This window comes from Fomitopsis serialis (assembly GCF_022376445.1).
Source record: "Fomitopsis serialis strain Sig1Antser10 chromosome Unknown B0H18scaffold_87, whole genome shotgun sequence".
In the NCBI taxonomy this organism is placed as follows: domain Eukaryota; kingdom Fungi; phylum Basidiomycota; class Agaricomycetes; order Polyporales; family Fomitopsidaceae; genus Fomitopsis; species Fomitopsis serialis.
The window spans coordinates 56,702-77,203 of record NW_025955047.1 but is presented as its reverse complement, the minus strand read 5'-3'; the positions used below and the strand labels follow the sequence as shown (position 1 = coordinate 77,203).

Below are 20,502 nucleotides of genomic sequence, written 5' to 3'. Positions count from 1 at the left end.
CTGGAGACATACCGGACATGTAGACAGACCACACGGACAGTGCCACAGTAACGCACATCACGTTTAGAGACGCCGCCTGAATCCAGTGTATTGAAAGGCTAAGAGCCGGACCGAGGCCCAACCACAAACCCACTAACTGAATAACACCCAGATACGGTATGAACTGCGAACTGCGAGGTACAAACCACAAACAACGAACCACGAACCAAAAAGGAAAAACCAAGCGTCGGATCCCGCAGAGAGCAACCAGCGGACAAAGGCACGACGCGCAGACGAAGGTAGAACAAGCGCCACTCCTCGGGACACGAGACGTCACGACACGGGAAAGATCCGAGCCCAAGCTAGACGCAACCCAGAACAACGGGACGACCTGAAGATCCCGATTGCGGGAACGACCAACATACCTCGTTATAGTAAGGGAGATGGAAACACTGCCGGATATAGTAACCCAAACCAAGAACACACCCCCTTTTGGCAAGTGCAAACACGACCCAACAGAAACCAGGCAAGCACTAACAAACTCACAACGACACCTTCCCAACCCCCAAGAGGGCAACACTGACAGCACCGACCATCTCGCACAACCACCAACGTAACTCTCGCGAAGAAGCGAGACACGACCGCGGATGAGGGACACAAACTACCCGCACGCGCTGCGCCGGCCGACAGGTTGTCGATAGAGCCCCTCCTCCGACTGATGCAAGGTGTCAAAACGACACCATCAGGAAAATCCAGATTCACAAATGAGGACACATGATGCAAAATGAGGCATAATTGTGCAAAATGTCACCTAATTAGCTGCATTAGAGATTAGATCATTTTGCTTTACCCCCTTTCTAATTAGATCTAAATGACACTCAGGGAGAACAAATTATCACTACTTCATGGAAGATATGGTCTCGGTGAGGCCATGTTATCTCACAAAACTTGCATGCTATTTCATACTATAAGCATGATACTTCCCACAAACCGTGGTGTAGCAGCTGTAGTGACGTCGCATCATATGGTTTAGGATCATACCAATCAATTGGGTGCTAAAGTACTGATAGTAATCAATTTCGGTATTAAATGTGTACGTATGTGTAGCTCCCGCCGCCAGCGCTGCCAGTGGTAGTAGTCTACCCGTACCCGCCCTGGGTACAGACCCGTCGCAAGCTGTAAATTGCCGGGGGCTTACCTGTACCCGTACCCGTACCCGCCCAGGTACCGTACCCGTGCAGCGGATACCGGTCATGTGCAGGTTCGCTGGTCTGCGGGTCCATGCGCGGATGGGCGAGCAGATAGGTGAGGGAGTGGGGGAGTGGGCAGAACGGCGGAGAGGCTCGCGCAGGCGGGCGGGCGAGCGAGTGATTGCGCGGGCAAGCGGGCAGCACCCGTTGTCCTGAGTCCTCGCCGTGTTCCCCACCATCTTCCTCGCTCGTGCGTACCCACCATCGACTCGCGCGTCCCAGCGAGCCTTTCGCCCATACGACTTCCCGTCTTCCCGCCCTGCGTCCCGTCTGTACGTGCCGCCCGCGAGCCCTCCCGTTTGCTCGTTGGTGTGTCTGCACCCACCCTTCGCTCGCCGTTCATCGGCCAAGCCTGCGCGCCGGGCATTCGCCCAGCGCGCTCGTGGTCGATGTGCGTGTGGTGCTGACTCGCCTGCGGGTACGTTCGTTAGCGGTGTGCTGCGCGCGGTTGCCATGAGCGTCGTTCCCTGGTTGTGTGACCGCCCGCCTGTGTACGCGTTCATCGGCAGTGACTGCGCAGGGCACCCACCTTCCTCTGTTCCCGCTTGCCCACTTCCCTGCCCAATGTCCCACCCGCCCGCGAGCTCTCCAGTCCGTCTACCTGGCCGTCTACTCGTTCGCTTTCCTGTCCGTTCGTTCGGTCGCTCGTCCGCGCGTCCGCGCGCCGGCGCGCTCGCCATCCCACCTGCCCGCCCGCTGTCCCGCTTGCCTGCCTGTGCGCTCATGTTCCACTTGCCCGCCCGCCTGCATGTGCGCTCGTGGTCGACGTGCTTGCTACTGGTCCTCGCCAGTCGCCGCCCGTTGTTGCTAACGCTCGTCCGCCCGCCGACTCGCTCGCTTGCCGTCCCGCTCGCTTACCATTCTGCTCGCACGCACGCCCGTCCAGCCGTCCGCCCGATGGCTCCTGACCGTTCGTCGGCCTTGTATGCGTGCTCGCGGTCGTCGTACGCGTCGCGCGGCACGTCGACGCGTCCTGCGCCTGCCGTTAGTGAGCGCGCGCGCGTATGCCTGCACTCACCTGCAGACCCTCACCCTCACCCTCGTCGCGCCCTCGCCCTCGCCTCGCTCTCGCCCATCCCCGCGAGCCATTCACCCGTCCCCGCACTCCGCTCGTCCATGCCGGCCGTCCGGTCGTCGCTGCGCCCAGGCCCCCTTCCCGAGCACTTCCCGGAGCAGCTTCCACTTGGCTAAGAACAGTGCGTGAGTACGGGTGGGTGGACAAGAACATGCGGGCAGTCGAGAAGCCGCAAGCGAGTGTACAGGCAAGAGGCAGGCTCTGAGCCGAGGGTGGGTGCGAGAAGTCGAGGGCGCCGGCGCGAGAAGGACGGCAGGCTACGGTCTACCTATCAGTAAGAGGGCCAAGTCAATTAGCTAAAACAGGTGGACGTGTGAGATAGCAAGATGACGAAGCAAGGCGGGTACTAGTAGGCGAGGCGAGGGAGGGCAACGAGAGCGGGCGAGCCGGCAGATGAGCGAGCAGGCAGGGTTGTATGCCGGTGGGCAAGACGGCGGCAGACGGCGGCGGACAGGCAAGAGAGAGTGGACGAGCGAGTTGGCGAGAAGGCGAGCCTGAGCAGATGAGAGCGGGCAACCGAGTGGGCGAGCCAGCAGGCGCGTGAGGGCAACGGCGAGCAGGCAAGACCGAGTAAACGGGCGAGAGCAGGAGGGAGGGCGAACGAGCATGAAGGCGAGGGCAGCAGGCGAGACAGTCGGCGAGAACTGGCAAGCAAAAACGCTAGTTAGGGCACGCAGGCATGAACGGACGGGCGTGAGAGGGCCAGCGGATGGGAAGCACAGATATGCGGGATGCGCAGACGAGAAGGCAAGTAGGCACCATGAGCTCGTTGCTCATTGAGGCACCTACTCACACAGCGAGGAGTTGGGAACAAAAAATCATCAGTGAGTACGCTGAAGACTCACCTTCAAGCATTTTTCGTGCCTCCGCATTCCTTTTTGTTCACCACTCCAACCCCTCGTCCTCCGCTTCCTTTGTCTGCGCTCATTGCGCTCGGGCGTGTCGTCTCGAAGCCATTAAATCTTCAGCTTTTGAATGCTGTGGAGAAGGGCGTTAGGATGAGATGATGGGCGCAAACCTCGTCGCGCGAGCTCAAAGTCCCAAGCGCCCGTTCCGGAGTTTCCCGCGCATACGTGGCTCGCGCTAGCGCCGGATGTGTGACTCCGAGACTCGTCTTTCGCTAACCACTACCACCCACGACGCCTGCCCGACCGCACCTCAAGGCTCATAGTTTGTCTCAGGGGACAGCAGACGGCGGCCAGGCCTACTGCGAGCTCGACTGCGTCTTTTCAAAGTCGCGTGTCTCTGCACTCGGCCAGGCAAACTCGGGCCTGCGCGATGCGCATCTAACCTGACAAGCGTGGGATGGAAGGGACGGCAAGACGAGGGGTGGCAGATCGAATGACGAGGACGAGGAGAGGGATGACCGTGGCAAGGGTGCGCACAACAGCTTGTAAGTCAGAGGTATGCCCTTGCTGACTCCTGACTCTAATACTCCCCGCCCTACTTGTCACAGTACTGCCCGTGCGACCCGGCATATCGACGAACAGTCAATTCAACGCGCCTACTCGCCACTGGCCAGTGTGCCCGCTTGTCTGGTTATCCGCAGCCCTTTGATGGTCTGCTCACTCACCAGGCGTCTGCTCACTCGTTCGCCGGCATTTACCCACTCGCTCGCTCTGCCTATCTACATACTCGCCTGCCCCTTCCTCACTCATATGGACGTCTTCTTGCCTGCAGCATTGTTTGCCCTCCCGCCTGCCTCTTCGCTCGACCACCCGGCACTTATTGACTTCCCGATCATAGGTCTACTCTGTCTGCACAACCATCGTCTCCCCCCCGTCACGTCCCCGCCACACCCGTCGCGTCCAAATCTGCTCGTCCGCGCGCGCCTCCTGTCATCCCCGATACAACACTGCCTAATCCGGTCCGTCTCGCCATCCCAAAAATGGATGGTGACCGCTCGCCACCCTCCGTCCTCGACACTTTTCCTACCGCCCTGACGCCGTCTCCGACCGTCAACTCGCTCCTGAGTCCTGGCTTCTACCTAGCGTCTCTTCTCACTCTGTTCGTCGTCCCGTCGCAGTCTCATGTCCCCGCGCCCTGCCCGCCAGCAGCCACGATGCGCCACTCACTCGCCCGCCCGCCTGCTGCCTGTCGAGTCGTGCATCTGCCTACGCATCTACTCATCCACAACTTGCTCATTGCCCACTCACTCTTCGCAGTATCACTCCACTTACTCCCTGGCTTGCCCGTCCAATCTCCGGCCTACTCATGCACTTATCTGTCCACCTGCCCACGTATTGGCATGCCCGCCTACATGCTTGCCTACCCTACCCGCCCGCGTATTGACCTGACCACGCGCCCGCATATCCGCTACCGCCCGCGCGCCCGCACACTCATCTTTGTGTCCCCTATATGTACTAACCCGGCGCCCATTAACTTCACTCATGATCTGTATGGTTACTATGGCGAGTAATGGCGTGGGTGTGAGATGCTATGGAGATATTCAGTCGTAGAATAGCTAACACATAGGAGTGGCTGTCATTATATTGAAGATGGCCTTGTCGACCATTGACTGTTGTGTTGCTTAGTGTAGCATATAGCATTTGTATTTGGTCATACCACACAGCAATAGAATTATTGTTGAACTAATCGTAACAAGACATCGTGCGCCTTGTATGATGCACCACTTTAGCAACAATTAGGGAACAGCTTTGTTGCTGCATCTAATAGGATCATACATGTACTAATACTGTATCCAGTAGATGCCATTATCACAGAATTAGCTCGCAGAGTTCAATGAGTACTCATTAGACGTGTTAGCAACAATTTGACACAATTTATTCCAAATTGTGGAATCTGGATTTTCCTGATGACCGAGGGACGCCATAACACAGGGTGAGCACGTACCTGAGCCCAATTTGGGAGCTCAAAACACGAACGCAGCGCGACAAGGAGAGCGCCAGGAGGGCATTATGAATACACCAACGCGCCGAGACCGACGCCGTCGCGATTCGATGCCGCACAAACACTCGCGAGCAACTCACGAACAAACACGCAGACTACTGAAAAACGGGGCGATCACACTGATCATTAGCGCACTCAGCCCGAGAACGCACTCCCTCGCCTACGAGCATCCCACTACCTACCGCTTCCTCCTTGTCCTGACTCGACGACACCTGGCCACGATGCTGAAGCGTACCAACAAGAGCGACAGGGGACACCATAGGACGCGCAACGCACAGAGACATGACGGCGAACGACCTGCCCAGACGCAAGCTGCGCCCGAAAACGCAAACAGCGCCGCCGAAGCGATACACCCGCACGACCACTGGGAGCCGAACCCGGCTTCCACGGCAACCAAAAGTAAGCAGCCGCAACAGAAGCAGAACATGGCTGACGAAAGAAACACTATACAACACAGACGACTCGACGACGGCAGCGGCGGCCGCGACCGAGGCTCAACCGCGAACGCAGGTTGTAGGAGCAACCGCTGACCAGGAACGCATAGTCGCCAACCTGGACGGACCCGGCATGTCAAACGCGACGCCGACGACTGTCACTGCGGACGCGGGCAACCCAGAGCCAAGCGCGAACACGACCGCCAACACGACTGAGGCGAACGGAGAGGTATGATCACCACGTACAATCGCAATGTTGTAGTAACAGACCGAGGCATGCTAGTTAACCCCTACGCAGGGTGCAAGTCGCACCCGCAAAATGAACCAACTAGCAAGTCTCGGGGCTGCCGAAGCACCAACGACGCAGGAGCCAGTCCCCTCGTCGCCCGCCAACAGCACGACACTCGCGGTAAGCGAAGCGAGGAAGAGGCGGCGTGTATCAGAGGACGTAGGAAACGACGGCGAACCTCAGACCACCGACGTCCGCCAGGACCCGGAGCGCACCCCCACCGCACCGAGTCAGCCCGCTCGTACCCAGGCTGCTGGCGCGTTCGTCGTCGTCGGACCGATGGCAGACTACGGCCTAGGCGACTGGAGCTACCTTCCGGACTATGGAACCGGAGCGACCATCGAGGACTACGGTGTCAGCTACGCCGATGAGGACGAAGCACGGGACGACATGCACGTCGACCACGAGCCAGCAATCGATAACAATGGCCTCATCATTGGGCACTTCGACGAAGACGTCCAGACGACATCCCAGCGTGCTCCAAGCCAGGCAGCCTCGCACACATGTGAGAAGACAATACTACTGCATGAGAAGCGCCACTAACCACGACGACAGTCGGCGTCAGCCCGTACTGGGCGAAGGGTGTGAGTGTCGCTGCGCCGACGCGCGCACGAGCCCCCACGCAGACGCGAGAAGCACAGAGGCCAGTCCCGGACGTGCACCTGCACACGCCCTCACCCACCTCGCAGGCGTTCGAACGCATGCAGCCCTCCGCCCCTATCAGAATTAACACTAAGTCAGGTGCCCGACGAGAGAGCGACGTCTTCGACATGGACACCCGGCCGGATACTCCGGTCCCGCATCGCCAACACAGCTACCGCCGGCGCTCGAGCAGCCACTCACCCGAGAACTACCAGCAAAACCTAGAAGGCCCGCGCGCCGGCCCGTCGCTGCACTCCCGGCACCCCACCATGCAACCCCAGAGCCCGACTCACTCGGTGATGAGCAACCCGCAGGTCTTCGCCCTGATCGAGATCCCGAACGGCGCGACACCGCGCCCGGAGGGAGGATGGCCCCTGATCGAAGGCAGAGACGCCTTCTCCAAGTCGGACGGCATGGCGCCAAAGCAGAAACAGGCCTGGGCTTTGATAGGCAAGACCAAGCCGGCGCTGCTCATACGCGTCCCGCGCCGCGGCGCAGACGAGCCCGGTACAGAGGACTGCATCATCGCCATGCAGGACGCACTCGAGCAATACCTAGAAGTAACCGGCACCACCATCACGGCAGCCGTCGCAGCCAAACCAAGCGGAAGACGCAACGAGGCACCCCGCTACTTCCTAGTGGAAGACGTCACCTACGAGACACGGGACTACCTCCTCGGGATAGAGTGGCTCTCGACGCCGGAAGGCACCTTCGGCTTCGTAACGATCGACGCTAACAACCCTAGCTTCGCCGGCTCGTGGCGTCACCCCAACCGCCTCGGCGTCCGTAGACGTGACGACGGCGAGTACACCGTGGTCTTCGTGCGCGAACTCGAGGGACCTGCGCTCCGCATACCGATCTCGGCGATCATCGCGAGGGATATCGACCGAAACGGCAAGTGGCAGTTCTACTCCGTCGACGGCGCGTTCCGCGAAATGATCAAGTCGGTGAAGGTGAGGTACCTCGCGAACGTCACCAAAGGCGAGCGAGACCCCCTAGTCCGGCTCTTCATCGAAGCACCGACCGCCGACCAGGCGGACTGGAACGCCTTCCGCAAACTCCTCCGCGACCACGACTTCGGCAGCGCCGCGACCGGCAAACCCGAGCCCTACCTAGGCACGCACTGGTGCGCATACTGCCACGCCGTGGATCATCCGGCAGGACTGTGCGACCTGCTGAAGATCGACGGATGGCATGACGTTGTGCCGGGTGCCGCGACGAACGCGAAGGCCGGAGGCCAACAAAAGAAGCCCAATCACGAGCCTGAGCGCGGCCGCACGGAGACGCGAGGCAACGGAAACTACAAGGGTAAAGGCAAAGGTGTCGATCGCTCCTAAACCCCCACTCCCTGCAACGTGACGAGAAACGTAGCACACTCGCATACGAGGACTTTCTGCTATACTCGTCCCCTGCTCCATACGCCTGATCTTACGCCCGACACCCCCAGTCCTGTTCCACGACGTACTCGCACTCCTACACGAACACCCTTCTTGACGCACCACGATACACTACTGCTCGAACTCGCACACATAGTACACCCGGAATCCTGATGATGTACATACACGAATCGCCCTTATGCCGCGAACGAAGACACGCTTTGTTCGCTGAACGCCGAATCGTACTGACCGACGACAACGCCTGACGTGTGCCCAAATCTACTGACCGAATATCGGGACAGGAAAGCCATAGATGGCGTCGTAATGTCCTCCCCCTTTCCTCTATTATAGCGAGGGTACTTGTAGACTTACCCTCGGCCGAGAGGCTGAAGCCTCGCTACTGCCCAGCAGCGGCAGGCAGGTCACCTGAGGAACTCAGGAGCAGTTCCCGGCCACCGCGGATCGTTGTAGCGGTGGAATCACAGAGCAACGGCAACAAACGAATATATTAAACCACAGACGGAAGAAGAAACGACACCTGGCAAACGCGACCCCCGACAGGAATGGCGTACAGCGTCCCCTGCCCACTGCATGCCAAATGACCTAGAAGGGGAACATGGCGACAGGGCTGCTCTCGGCTCCCGTCAATGCGACCGGAGACCGACGACCGAGAGCCGGACCCCAGCAGTCGGTCAACACAATGCAGCGGAAGCCCCTAAACGAGGCAAGGCGCATACGAGTGGCCGTAGAACCAAAGCCACTATAAAAGTGTGCTCGCTGAACATCAATGGGAAAGGAAATCTCTCTGGAACCCTGAACAATAAATGGAATGCAATGAACGCACTCCTAAGAGAACAACGCATAGGCGTGCTAGCGATCCAGGAAACACACCTTGACAGCGATACCGTCGACAGAATACACAACCTGTACGGCCGACGCATGAAGATATTGTACTCACAGGACAAAGACACCCCGAATGCGCAAGGTATTGGCTTCATCCTCAACAGGGAAATGGTGGACACGTCCAACGCGACCCTCAATGAAATCATCCCCGGGCGCGCAGCTACGCTAAGAATGGTATGGCACGGACAGACGAAGCTCGACATGCTCAATGTGTACGCACCGAACAATGCACCCGACAACGCGGCCTTCTGGGCAACAATCCAGGACGAATACAGATCAAGACCGAAACCGAATGTCGTGCTGGGTGACTTCAACCTGGTGGAGGACTCCATAGACCGCCTACCGCCACACAAAGACAATGCGGTGGCAGTAGAGAACCTGCGAAACCTACTACTCGACCTCAACCTCACGGATGGGTGGCGCGAAACCGAGCCAAAATCGAGAGACTACACCTACCCGCAGCGTGCAGCAACATCACGATCACGAATCGACAGGATTTACGCGACGGGAGAAATTGCGCGAGCGTCAGACAACTGGAAAATACTGAGCACAGGTGTTCCAACAGATCACCGCATGGTATCTGTACAACTGAGCGCAGCCCAGGCACCGTATATCGGGAAGGGAAGATGGACACTGCCAATCCAGCTGCTCCACGACTCGAACTTCACCACCAAGGTTATAAACCTAGGACGGGAGGCACTCCAAGCGGCAGAGACACACGAGAGTGGCACACTAAGGCAGGACCTCCTGAACCCGCAAACGATCCACCGAGACTTCAAAAAGCAGGTCACGGACCTGGCTCGCGGAATACTGAAGACAAAATGCCCTAAACTATCTGCCGAACTGAAACGACTAAACGAGAGCGCGACACAAATACAGAGCGCCCCGAAGTTCACCGAGGACGAAGGCTTACAACGGGAAGCCGCTGTCATCCATGAGCGCATCGTTGAGCTAGAGAGGAAGCGATACGGAGTGTCGCGCACCTCGGCCGCAGCAACGTACACTCTCCACGGCGAGACACTGACGAAGTACTGGTCGCGAATAAACAAGGAAAGCGGCCCGAGAGACATAATCTACAAACTTGTAAAACCAGGGACAGACCCACCGGAATACGAGAGACGGTCGGACAAGATGGCGGAACTCGCCAGGAACTACCACAACGACCTACAACAGCAGGGTGGTGCGTCAATGCAAAACGCACAAGAATGCAAACAAAGGCTCCAGCAGCTACTCCCCAAGATAAACCTATCCAGCTTCGGAAGCGAGTACAGCGCGTTAACAGAGCCCATATCGTCAGGAGACATACAGGACGCGCTGAAAACATCAAAAGCCGGTAAGGCATCCGGCTTAGACGGGATCCCGTATGAGTTCTGGACGACCATGATAGATTTGCACACTAAAGCAGGGGAAGACGACCCATCGTTCGATTGCGCAGAACTAATGCGGATAGTGTACCAGGACATAGACAGACACGGCGTGAACAAACATAGCAAGTTCGCGGACGGATGGCTATGCCCGATATACAAGAAGAAGGACAGAAACGACATTGCAAACTACAGGCCTATCACCCTGCTAAACACTGACTACAAAATATACACCAAAATAATCGCCATGCGCCTAGCCCCTGTCGCATCCAGGATCATACACCCGGATCAGGCTGGGTTCCTCCCGGGAAGGAGGATCACGGACCAGACGCAGCTGTGCCGTACCATGATAGACTATGCCGAAGCGACAGAGGAGAACGGTATGATAGTCGCTCTGGATCAGGAGAAAGCATACGATAAAATAAGACACGACTACCTATGGATGGTCCTCGAATGCGCAGGCCTACCGCCTGCCCTCATAAAGCGACTCCGGAGCCTCTATGAGTCTGCAGAAACAGTAGTAATCCTGAACGGCGAGAGAAGCACATACTTCTGGATAATACGGGGCGTAAGACAGGGCGACCCACTCTCCTGCCTGCTCTTCGACCTCGCAATTGAACCCCTGGCGTGTGCCCTGAGGAAATCCTCACTCTTAGGATACCACATACCTGGAATGGCCGAGAAGCTCATCGCCTCGCTGTTCGCCGACGACACCTCGGCGTTCCTATCATACATGGATAAGTGGGAACACCTCTGGGCCATTCTGGACGACTGGTGCGTACTGTCCGGAGCCCGTTTCAACAAAGAGAAAACCGAAGTCATACCCATCGGGACGGAGGAGTACCGAGCCCAACTGATCCAATCACGCTGCCCCGACCCGATGTCCAGCCACGGCCGGATCCCAGACCATATACACATTGCGGCTGACCACGAAGCAGTGCGAATGCTCGGCGCCTGGATAGGGAACAAGATTGATGAAGCAGCGGTGTGGGCCCCAACGCTAAGGAAAGTTAAAGCATTCCTAGACCGATGGGGAAGATGCCACCCGACGCATAAAGGAAAAAGGCTAATTGTCCAGATGGGACCAGGGGGCATCACGCAATACCTAGCAACAGTGCAAGGCATGCCTAAGCCGATTGAAGAAGCAATAACGAAGCTCATACGGACCTTTATCTGGGGCTCTGAAGCCCCACCGCCAGTTAACCTAGACACCTTGCACCTCCCGGTGCAGGACGGCGGACTGGGCGTGTTAGACATCAAAGCCCGCAACGAAGCCATAGAGGTCATGTGGTTAAAACGGTACTTGACACTAACCCCAGACCGTCCGAGATGGGTGTACGCGGCTGACACCATTATGGCAATTAGAGCGACGAAGGAGTCAGGGGCCATCAAACGCAACGCCCAAATTAATACGTTTCTGCAAGACTGGCACCCGGCAGGAAACGCAGGCTCCAAACTACCACCCTACCTGAAGAGGATGATACAGTCGGCGCGACGACAGGATGCGTCCTTCGCTGCCGTAACCCTGAGTAAAGAACTGAAAATGCAACTGCCTGCATGGTATCACATCAGTGCGAACAAGCACCTACGTCGCCTTAACAACACGGCTGTGAGCAACTGCATACGGGACAAACATGGGGTCCGATGGGTGGCAGACCTCGTCCGCCTCCGCCGGCACAATACCCTGGTTGAGAACACCATGGGAGGTGATGATTGTACCTGTGCAAAATGCACACAAGACCGACAACAAGGGTGCAAACACCCCGTGAGATGCTACGAGGCAGCGGGCAGGATACTCGAACTCCTGGAAGAGAAATGGAACCCACAGCTAGTGGTACTCCCAGACGGCCTAACGCTGACACACCACCGGCTGGAAAAGAACAGCACCGCACTTGAAGACGGTGGAACTGTAACCTTCGACCCATCGCTAACGGCGAGAGGCGGCATAACCGAAGCGTTCAGAGTGTTCATGACCTCGACCAACGTGAATAACCCCCCGGCAATACGACGCCGGAGGGGTAGAGTGGTGGAGGAAGAAGCAGTCACAGTCTATGTGCTGAGCACGCCGCATCCACCACCAAGACAGAACACTGGATCCAGACCCCAGGCGAGCGGAGACGGCTTTGTATACGTCAGCGGCGGCCACGCACGAAACACGATGGTCCACCTGATGCCGGAAGGGAATCCGGAGCTGGGCCAATGGGGTGAGATGTCCGCCGCAATTCAAGCAGCGCGGACGACGCCGCTCGACGTACCGCTTCACTTCGTCGGGGAGTCGGACGTCCTTGCACAGACAATGGTCCGCGACCTACGAATGTGGGAAGACCGGGGCTGGATCGACGCACCTCTTGGGAAACTGGCCCGCGTCCTGGCCAACGTGCTACGACAACGGTGCGCAGTGACCACGTTCCAACAAGCGGAGACCCAAGACGAGCGGGCGGAAATGGGCAAAGCGAAAATCGAAGCGCGGGCATGCAGAGACATAAGAGCGGTGGCCCCTAGCATGACAACCAACCCTGTCTTTGACCTGTCGGGAGCCCGCTTGTCAGTAATGTCACAAAAGCTAGCATACCGGGGTGTGGTACTCCGCAAGGGAACACCAACCCGGGCGACCACCGCCCACAATATAGCCAACATCCAGAAATCCCTGCTTACCAGCCAAGGCCTACGGGTCCACGCGTCGGACGTATGGCGCAGTATACGAGGCCAGGACATGAGAAAACAGATTTCAGATTTTCTTTGGAAAACCATGCACGGCGCCCAGAAGTGCGGAGTATACTGGGAGAAAATACCAGGGTACGAGCAGAGGGGAATATGCGGCCACTGCGGCGAAACTGAATCGATGACGCACATTCTACTGGATTGCACAGCCCCAGGTCAACACATCATCTGGTCGCGAGCGGCGGCCCTCTGGGCCCGGAAGGGCCTCCCGTGGCCGCAACGACTAAGGATAGAGGATATCCAAGGAGTGAACCTGCGACGATGGACACACGCAAGGGGTCGAAGACGGAAGGGCGCCGAGAGACTATGGCGTATCCTCGTCTCAGAGTCGGCCTTCCTAGTCTGGAAGCTTCGTTGCGAGCGTGTCATCGGCCACGAAGACCAGGACGACTGGCACCACACCGAAAGGGCCATAGTGGCACGCTGGGTGAAGGCCATCAACGACCGATTACACTTAGACATGTCTCTGACCCACCGGCGCTTCGGCAGAAAGGCCATAAAGACAGACAAGGTACTAAGGACGTGGAACGGCACGTTGATAGACGAGCTAGCGCTACCAGAAGACTGGACGAAATACAATCGGGTTTTAGTGGGTATTGATCCGGCAAGTCTCGAGGCACGGGACGATGGATGATGAGCCCCACACTGGCATTGTAACATGCCGTGCGTAAAGGCATTTTCTCCCTGGATATGCGGAGGCGGGGAAACCCGCTAGCAGGCTGGGCGACCAGGACTGACCAATTGTCAGTTTGCTGGCGCCCCAATGGCCATCCAAAAAAAAAAAAAAAAAAAAAAAAAAAAAGGAAGCAGCCACCTCCCGGCGGCATCGAGATTAATGATAGCCGAGGCACTATGTTCTCACACGTCATCACCTTCTGTCACCAAACTCCCCGTCGCCGTGGCCAGCGAGATCTAGAAAGCATGAAGCCCCCTCCTGGCGAAGAAATTGGCAGTGTGGGTGAACCACGTGATGTTCTGCTGGCTGTACACGGCGCAAGACTCCCTGGGACTACCCTCGCACTGGCCAGCAACTGGTAACTTGGGTCTACCGTTCTTGTTCATGTTCATATGCGGCAGCCGAGGCCGGGGAAACATATAGAACTTAGTAGTTGTAGTCTCTTTGTCCACTTCCTCGCACCCTTTATTCTCTACTCGGTGACCCACTGTCACGGTGACCGGGTCGTCGAGCGAACGGGGCCCCAAGACGATCGAACTTCCGGCGTTGGGTTCGGCTTTTTGTGGCCTGGACTTGCTCTGATGATCAGACCATTGCAGGTATGTCGTACAAAGATACACTGCTGCAGTTCACCGCGAACGTTTTATAGAGCGCTTCAGGGCAATCCCTACGGTCCAATGGAGCCACGAGATGGGCCTCTCTAAATACGCAAACACGTCAAGCTGACGGTGCACCTCGACTGGGACGCTCTCAGCTACGAACTGGCAGAGCGCACCTTAAGTCGGCGCTAAGTGCACTTTTTCTCTGTATCTGCGCTACTCGCTGAATCGTCGTACGAAGGTTTCCGCCGTCGCTACGGTCACTTCGCACATCTGACTTGCAGTATCGCTGGACGGACCCGGCACAATGATCGAGTCCGAGTGTTACTTGAACAGCGTTCATACGTCGCGGAGATTATGGAAGCACTCACATGCAAAGAAACATTGATTGCGGTAGCTATGTCCGACAAGTTGCGCCCACGTCATAAAGTGGCTGGAGCGTGACTGGCCTCTAGGCGACATATCCCCGGAGGTTTGGACAAGAGGAAGCACTGTAAGTTCGGCTACCTCGATGATGGTATAGCAAGCGGCTCGTGCGTTCAATGCACTGACCATTTGGTTGCTTCCAATCGAGCACACTCGACGGCAACGTGTGTGCGATGACCGATGTCCTGACAGGCAGTCTAGAACCGGACCGAGGCAACAGGCTGTACATGGGACCGGGAGTGCCCTAGCATCGAGCGACACCCCGTATGCATATGCCTGACTCATTCGCCATGTGTCGCAACTCGGGATGCACTCGGAGTGGCTGACTCGCATCATGCAGGTGATGAGTTCGAGCTCTGGAATTATCATCCCGCATCGTGCTGTGCTCCCGTACGACGCTGTGATCGAACTTTGTGTTGTCTTCAACCTGTATCAGAATGTCTACGAAGGGGGCGACATGTATCACCAAATGTACAGATTCACTGCTACTTAAGTACTGCCAGCAGTGGTCTGCCAGTGTCCGCCGTCCGCTGCTGTTAGCAACTGATCGTGCGGCGCGGATCAGCACTACAGTATCGATGTGATGACGACATCTCGGATTCTAGATAAGGACAGAAGCTTACATCGCGGAATTCGCATCGAGATCAACAATATACCGAACGCCTGGACCAGCGTGTGCTCTTGGGAGCGGTCATAGACCTGCCTTGGTGACTGAGTACTGAAAGCCTGACCGTTGTCTCTGTAGCGATCACGTCCTACCCGTTCAGGAGCTGACACTGTGAAGCACGTGACGTGTCGGGGATGCAGGAAACTCGAGAGTGGCTCGGATGGTCCTCGTTCAGGGCTTTGGTTATCGACAGTGGTTGTAGAAGGGGTTTGTCAAGCGGCCTCACGCCCCGACGACGTCAAGATGGCAAGCCTTGGATCATAAGCCCTTAGTGAGGTGCTAATCTTTTGTCGCATCGAGCTATTGGCGCTTACTGCTTATGCTAACTCGTTTTAACCGATGGTTTGTACTAGTAGTAGGACGAGTTACATACGGTACAGCTCAACGTTTGAAACTCCTGCCTCATTTAAAGTCTACAAATTCCTGTGATATCGCCTGTACAAAGTTACTACAGACCGGCGTCATAGCCCATTTAGCGTCGCCATGAAGTGGTGGCGGACTCAGAGGAGGGGACTTAAGCGCTAAGCGCTAAGCTCCCGCAGTGGGCGAGATTGTACTTCACTCCAACTAGCAACCATATCGACTACATCATGGCCGCGAGACCTCTGATCGCGGCAAGTAATGCTATACCCATCTACCGCTCCTCAGGCATCCCTGCTGGATTCTAGTAATTATCCTGGCACCGGCCCAGCCGCCCAGGCCCGGCGGGCATCATCATACTTACATACTGCACAATTACCGAGTCGTTTCTTCTCGGGGGCAAGGATATTCCCTATACTGTAAGCGGGTCAATGAACATCGCTGAGATCCGTCCCATATCCCAGCTGTGATGAGTTCATGTACATGAAGTGTTTTCCTCAGGCTGCCAGTGCCGGCGCCGTGTGCGGTGGGCCGGTGGCGTCCACCAACCATCATGTGATCCCACAGTTGTTCAACAACCGCCGCCAACGTACCTCCTCGGACCTCCAGGTCCTCCTCCACCTGTCCTGAACGTTGAACGTTTGAACGTCCACCACTATATGATCTCCCTTGGCTTTGTTTCATATCCGTGCGCAGTCGCGCCCACCATCCGCTCATTCTGTGCCAGTCACTATATCACTCTACTTCCACTGGCAAGCATGCCTGTTTCTCGATCAGCCAGCAAGTCGTTAGACTGCACACTGAAAGCCGCCATCTGCTTCGACATTTCCCGCATCACACGGACCGCTTATCTTGGATCTGATGCAGCCGCACGACGATTCTACAAGGACAAGGCCTGCGCATACCTCGACACATACGGCTTCCGAACACCCAACCGCATGATGCTGATACTTTCCCGCTCTGACGCAACCGGAACAGTACTCCATTGCACATGGAAGGCTGAAGACGACGATGAGGAAGAGGTTGTTTCATTTCTGCTGCAGTGGGACTCGTACACTCATACGCGGAGACGATACTAGGCGCTGCAGGCAGCCATGAACGACTTTGAGTCGGCTCCTCCGGATCCCAAGTTCCGCAACGAGCACCACATGTGCGCATCCAAGTAGAGTGTGTGCAGACACATTTCATCTAACACTGCTACAGACTCTCCGTCGAATTCGTCTCGATGGTGCCCGTAATGTGAGTCTCTCGTCTCCCTCGTCCTTGCGGCTTACGGATAACACACTTTGCCAAGTACGCGTCCACAGCGTATAATGCGGACTCGGCCGAACTCCCCGGCGACAGCGCGACGCAGGCCGCCTTCGCCAACGTCCGACTCTGAGCCAACCTATCCCAAGCGCCGTCGAACTGATACCCTCGGCGGACGGAAGACGTCTGCAGCTCGTGGGAAACAGCCGGCTTCCGTAGACCTGGGCGACGAAGACCTCTCCACTCCGGCCTCTCCTGAGATCTCTTCCGTCGAGAAAGCTGCGGCGACGCGTCTCTTTTACTCTTCTCCCGTTCTCTCCGACTCGGACCTTGCTTCTGAGGCTTCCCACGGTGTTTGGACGCAGACCCCAAGACAAGATAGCCAAGACGACGACTCATCGCAGAGTGCCGCCCAGGACCAGCCCACCGCCGGGAGCTCAAGCTCAAGTTCTAGTCGCTTCGTCCGAACGCAGAAACAAGGCCGCCCTGTCGATGTCTCTGCATCCCCTCAGAAGATCGTCGTCTCCGATAACTCTACGGTTGACAGATTCGCATCGCCAGAGAACGAGGTCTGGGGTTCGCCGAGGATCCTCCTTGGGCCCGCTACGCTAGCCACCGAAGATTCTGGCCGACCTCTGGCAAGCTCAGGTTCTGCACTGTCCCTTTCTGGCAGCCTATTTCCTGGTCTATTCGATCTCGATGTCGACGCTATGTTCTCTGCTCCTCTGCCTCTTTGGGCGACTGTGGCTGCTCCCTCCCGGTCCACGCCCATCGGCCAACAGGATGAGCAAGCGAGGGCTGAACCGGACGACCAAGCTGAGCAGGGCTCCACTAGCGCTCTTGCGTCTGAAGTCGAGGTCGAACACGACGTCAACGCCACGGAGGCGGCCCTCGAGTCGGCGATCAGCAAGGTCCAGACTGTCCTCGCAGAACGCAAATCGGAGATCCAGCGTTTGCGTGAACAGGTGGAGGAGGCCCGATTGGCACGACGCATCCAGTCACCGCGTGAGTTCCGCGCTTCATTCATCTCGCGGCCTAGCAGCCTCATGGTTCCGACAAATCCTCAAGTTGACAGGCAGACCACTCAGCTTCGGTCTCGGATCGCAGGTGAGTCCTCCGGGGCCTACGCAGTGTCTGTTCTACGCTGACACTGTTGTGTGTCGCGACAAGATCGGCGCCGGCGCTGCGCGCTGCTCATGCAGGAGCTGAGGAGGTTGCGTCCAGATAAGTACAGTCAGTATCGTCTGTCCGTCGTGATGTTCGTGCTGAGTAGTGAGATGCGAAATCGTTGTCAGATCCCCGACGTTCACGCTCGGCTACCAACTAGTCTACGCAAGTCGCGAACCGGGCACGACGTCGTCGCGGGCCGTCGAACGCGTGCTCAGTAGGACACAGCACATACTATTCATTCTGGCATTTCTCGGACGATGTATTTTGTGGATTTGTATGACCTTTTGCGATGTACTTGGGGGTCGGGTGGGACGCAGCGGCAATCTCTGCGCGCCCGTATCGTTGAGAAATGCGTGTATGCTGCGACACAGAGACGGCGCGCTTCGCCGGCTACAAGGCTGATACGCAGCCCCGCGCGGATAGAGGTGTACCCGGAAGAATGGCTGCGAGGTACGCGAATTGCATTCATGGAGATTGCTTACTCTACATGCCCCGGCCGTAACACAAGTACTGATACACCGCCTCGACCGTTTCCCAACTGCTCGTCTTCGCCCTTCGGCTCCCGGAGAGCTACCCTCAGATGTGCATATCCTCGGCGCCTTGGGGAGATGCGCGAATTCCTGCTTCCCTGTGTGGCTCTCCGAGGAGCGAACGAGTCTCCCGCACGCGCCCCCGGTACGACCGATGACAGGACTTGCATGCCCGAGACGGCATGTAATGTCTTGCGCGTAAACTGCCTGGCTTGTTGCGATCCACCTGACGGAGATCCGAGCAACGTATGGGCGACCCAAATGCACGGCGATGCGGTCGAAACGACCCTCCTGTTCATTCGCCTACCACTGCCGCCGGATTATCCTTGCGTCGTGTCCGTACACTGCTCGACTGGCTACGTTGGTCTCTGCACTGAGACTGTCGCCCTCGTTGGTTCATGTTCTGAGTCCTCGGCGACCGGTGACCGGAGTCTCTATGTACGTCCCGCTGCGACGATGATCCCTCGTCCTCAGAGTCTATGAACTCATGCGAGGAAGCACGTCGGTGTCATGGCACGCGGCTGCTCAACGATTAGCGGGTTTGTCGCGATGTCACCACAACCGCACTCGCCCTCGCGCCCGGACCTCCCACTGTGCTGCTTTCGGAGTCTGGATAGAGGAGAGGTGTCCTATGCGTGGTGGCAAGTACCTCTTGGGCGCACCAAGAGGTACTTGTAGCCACACCCAGGATACCTCTGTTTTATCCAGACTCTTCTTCAATGGTTTCATCTTGCTCCTCGCAATTGCGGACATTGCTCCGGGTAGGCCTCGGCAGAGTACGTCCATGAGCTGTGTCATTTCCAAAGTGCGACTCAATGGTCATGAGCCTATTGCAGCGTCGGACGACGTTGAAGATTGCTTACGGTAATTTGCTGCCAGAGGTGACTGAAGGTGGCGATGTGGAGAGGGCCACCGTGACGGGGCCTACCAGAGAATGAGGATCAGCGTCACCAATAAATGCTTGAGGCTCACCTGCGCTCGGAATGTCAGTAGTCGATTTAGATGCAGGCGCGTTCATGTTGACGCGATCGTGCGGTAGAAGTAGCGTCGACTTGTTCGCCCTCATGACGGCGACCACTTGAGTGATCCTACTCCGTTCGCATGTTGCATGGTTCCAGGATCTTTGGTCAGTCCGCCGATGTCCTCCGTGTTAGTCCTGTACTGTGGCCGCCAAGACGAGCTCTCATATGATACCCAGAATGACTTACCAAGTCAGCAATCTCATCTCTTTGCTAACAATGGATCCATATAAAGCCAGCATGTGCAACGGACCGTTCAAGATCATGGTGCTTACATGCTGAACTCTGACAGACGCCCCAAGTGCACAGCGGAGTCCAGGATAACCACGACCTTCGGCTGCGGATTGAGTGTGAGTGAGATATGATCCAACACTCCATACATGCAAGACTACACGGAAGTGATACTGACGCCGTGTCACGACATTACAAAAAGGGTGGCAACATACCCCGCGAGGCTCTGTCTGATCACGTATTTGGGGCAGCAACGACGCTACTCACACATCGGCTATTCGATGCTACTGGCTGGTTGTGGGCGTCGTGCGTCGCGCTTTCGTGTTGTGTGCATCCAGCATCACATCGCGTGCCTTCCTCAGCTCGATCGATTCCTCGCAGTACTACTACTAGAGTGTCTGATAGTTCGCAGTAGGTTATGCCGGCCTGAGCCTGGTTGCGTCTCCAACGCGCGGTTGGAAGCAGAAAAGCGCCGGTGACCGCCTACGGGGATGCTTAATTTTCGGAGTTGTCTTCATAAGTAGTACTTATCTTCATGATACAATTCGTCGGGTGCTAGTCCAACCGTGCCTTGAATCTGTTTGAGGCGAGTTAGCAGTGAGCGCTAGTCACGTAGCTTAATGCGACAAAAGA

At 57.0% G+C, this 20,502-nt stretch overlaps 5 protein-coding genes across 5 annotated transcripts; all 5 read left to right on the top strand.

The window, feature by feature from the left end:
* Nucleotides 1-3,760: 3,760 nt before the first annotated feature.
* Nucleotides 3,761-4,697, top strand: B0H18DRAFT_1030655 (uncharacterized protein; the record flags this gene model as incomplete). The annotated part of the gene is given in 3 exon segments (XM_048030042.1): nt 3,761-3,863; nt 3,883-4,408; nt 4,470-4,697. Coding segments are annotated over 2 exon segments (343 nt in total), but the record flags the coding sequence as incomplete, so codon positions are not given.
* A 738-nt stretch (nt 4,698-5,435) lies between these two features.
* Nucleotides 5,436-7,916, top strand: B0H18DRAFT_1122958 (uncharacterized protein; the record flags this gene model as incomplete). Its single annotated transcript, XM_048034610.1, has 4 exons — nt 5,436-5,613; nt 5,672-5,877; nt 5,932-6,442; nt 6,493-7,916. 4 exons carry the CDS (start codon nt 5,436-5,438, stop codon nt 7,914-7,916), a joined length of 2,319 nt encoding a protein of 772 aa, XP_047889025.1.
* Nucleotides 7,917-12,431: 4,515 nt separating this feature from the next.
* B0H18DRAFT_882671 (uncharacterized protein) lies at nt 12,432-13,577 on the top strand (the record flags this gene model as incomplete). Its single annotated transcript, XM_048040923.1, has 1 exon — nt 12,432-13,577. One exon carries the CDS (start codon nt 12,432-12,434, stop codon nt 13,575-13,577), a length of 1,146 nt encoding a protein of 381 aa, XP_047889024.1.
* A 2,852-nt stretch (nt 13,578-16,429) lies between these two features.
* On the top strand, nt 16,430-18,409 carry B0H18DRAFT_1214143 (uncharacterized protein; the record flags this gene model as incomplete). Its single annotated transcript, XM_048036561.1, has 8 exons — nt 16,430-16,693; nt 16,751-16,821; nt 16,875-16,905; nt 16,966-17,040; nt 17,102-17,924; nt 17,988-18,026; nt 18,090-18,152; nt 18,215-18,409. 8 exons carry the CDS (start codon nt 16,430-16,432, stop codon nt 18,244-18,246), a joined length of 1,398 nt encoding a protein of 465 aa, XP_047889023.1. The 3' UTR covers nt 18,247-18,409.
* Nucleotides 18,410-18,583: 174 nt separating this feature from the next.
* Nucleotides 18,584-19,331, top strand: B0H18DRAFT_1030651 (uncharacterized protein). The gene is made up of 2 exons (XM_048030041.1): nt 18,584-19,140; nt 19,191-19,331. Exon 1 carries the CDS (start codon nt 18,698-18,700, stop codon nt 19,100-19,102), a length of 405 nt encoding a protein of 134 aa, XP_047889022.1. The 5' UTR covers nt 18,584-18,697; the 3' UTR covers nt 19,103-19,140; nt 19,191-19,331.
* Nucleotides 19,332-20,502: the final 1,171 nt, after the last annotated feature.

What these genes read in the sequence shown, in the direction of transcription:
- B0H18DRAFT_1030651 (XM_048030041.1), top strand. Translation starts at nt 18,698, where the DNA reads ATGCGCGAATTCCTGCTTCCCTGTGTGGCTCTCCGAGGAGCGAACGAG.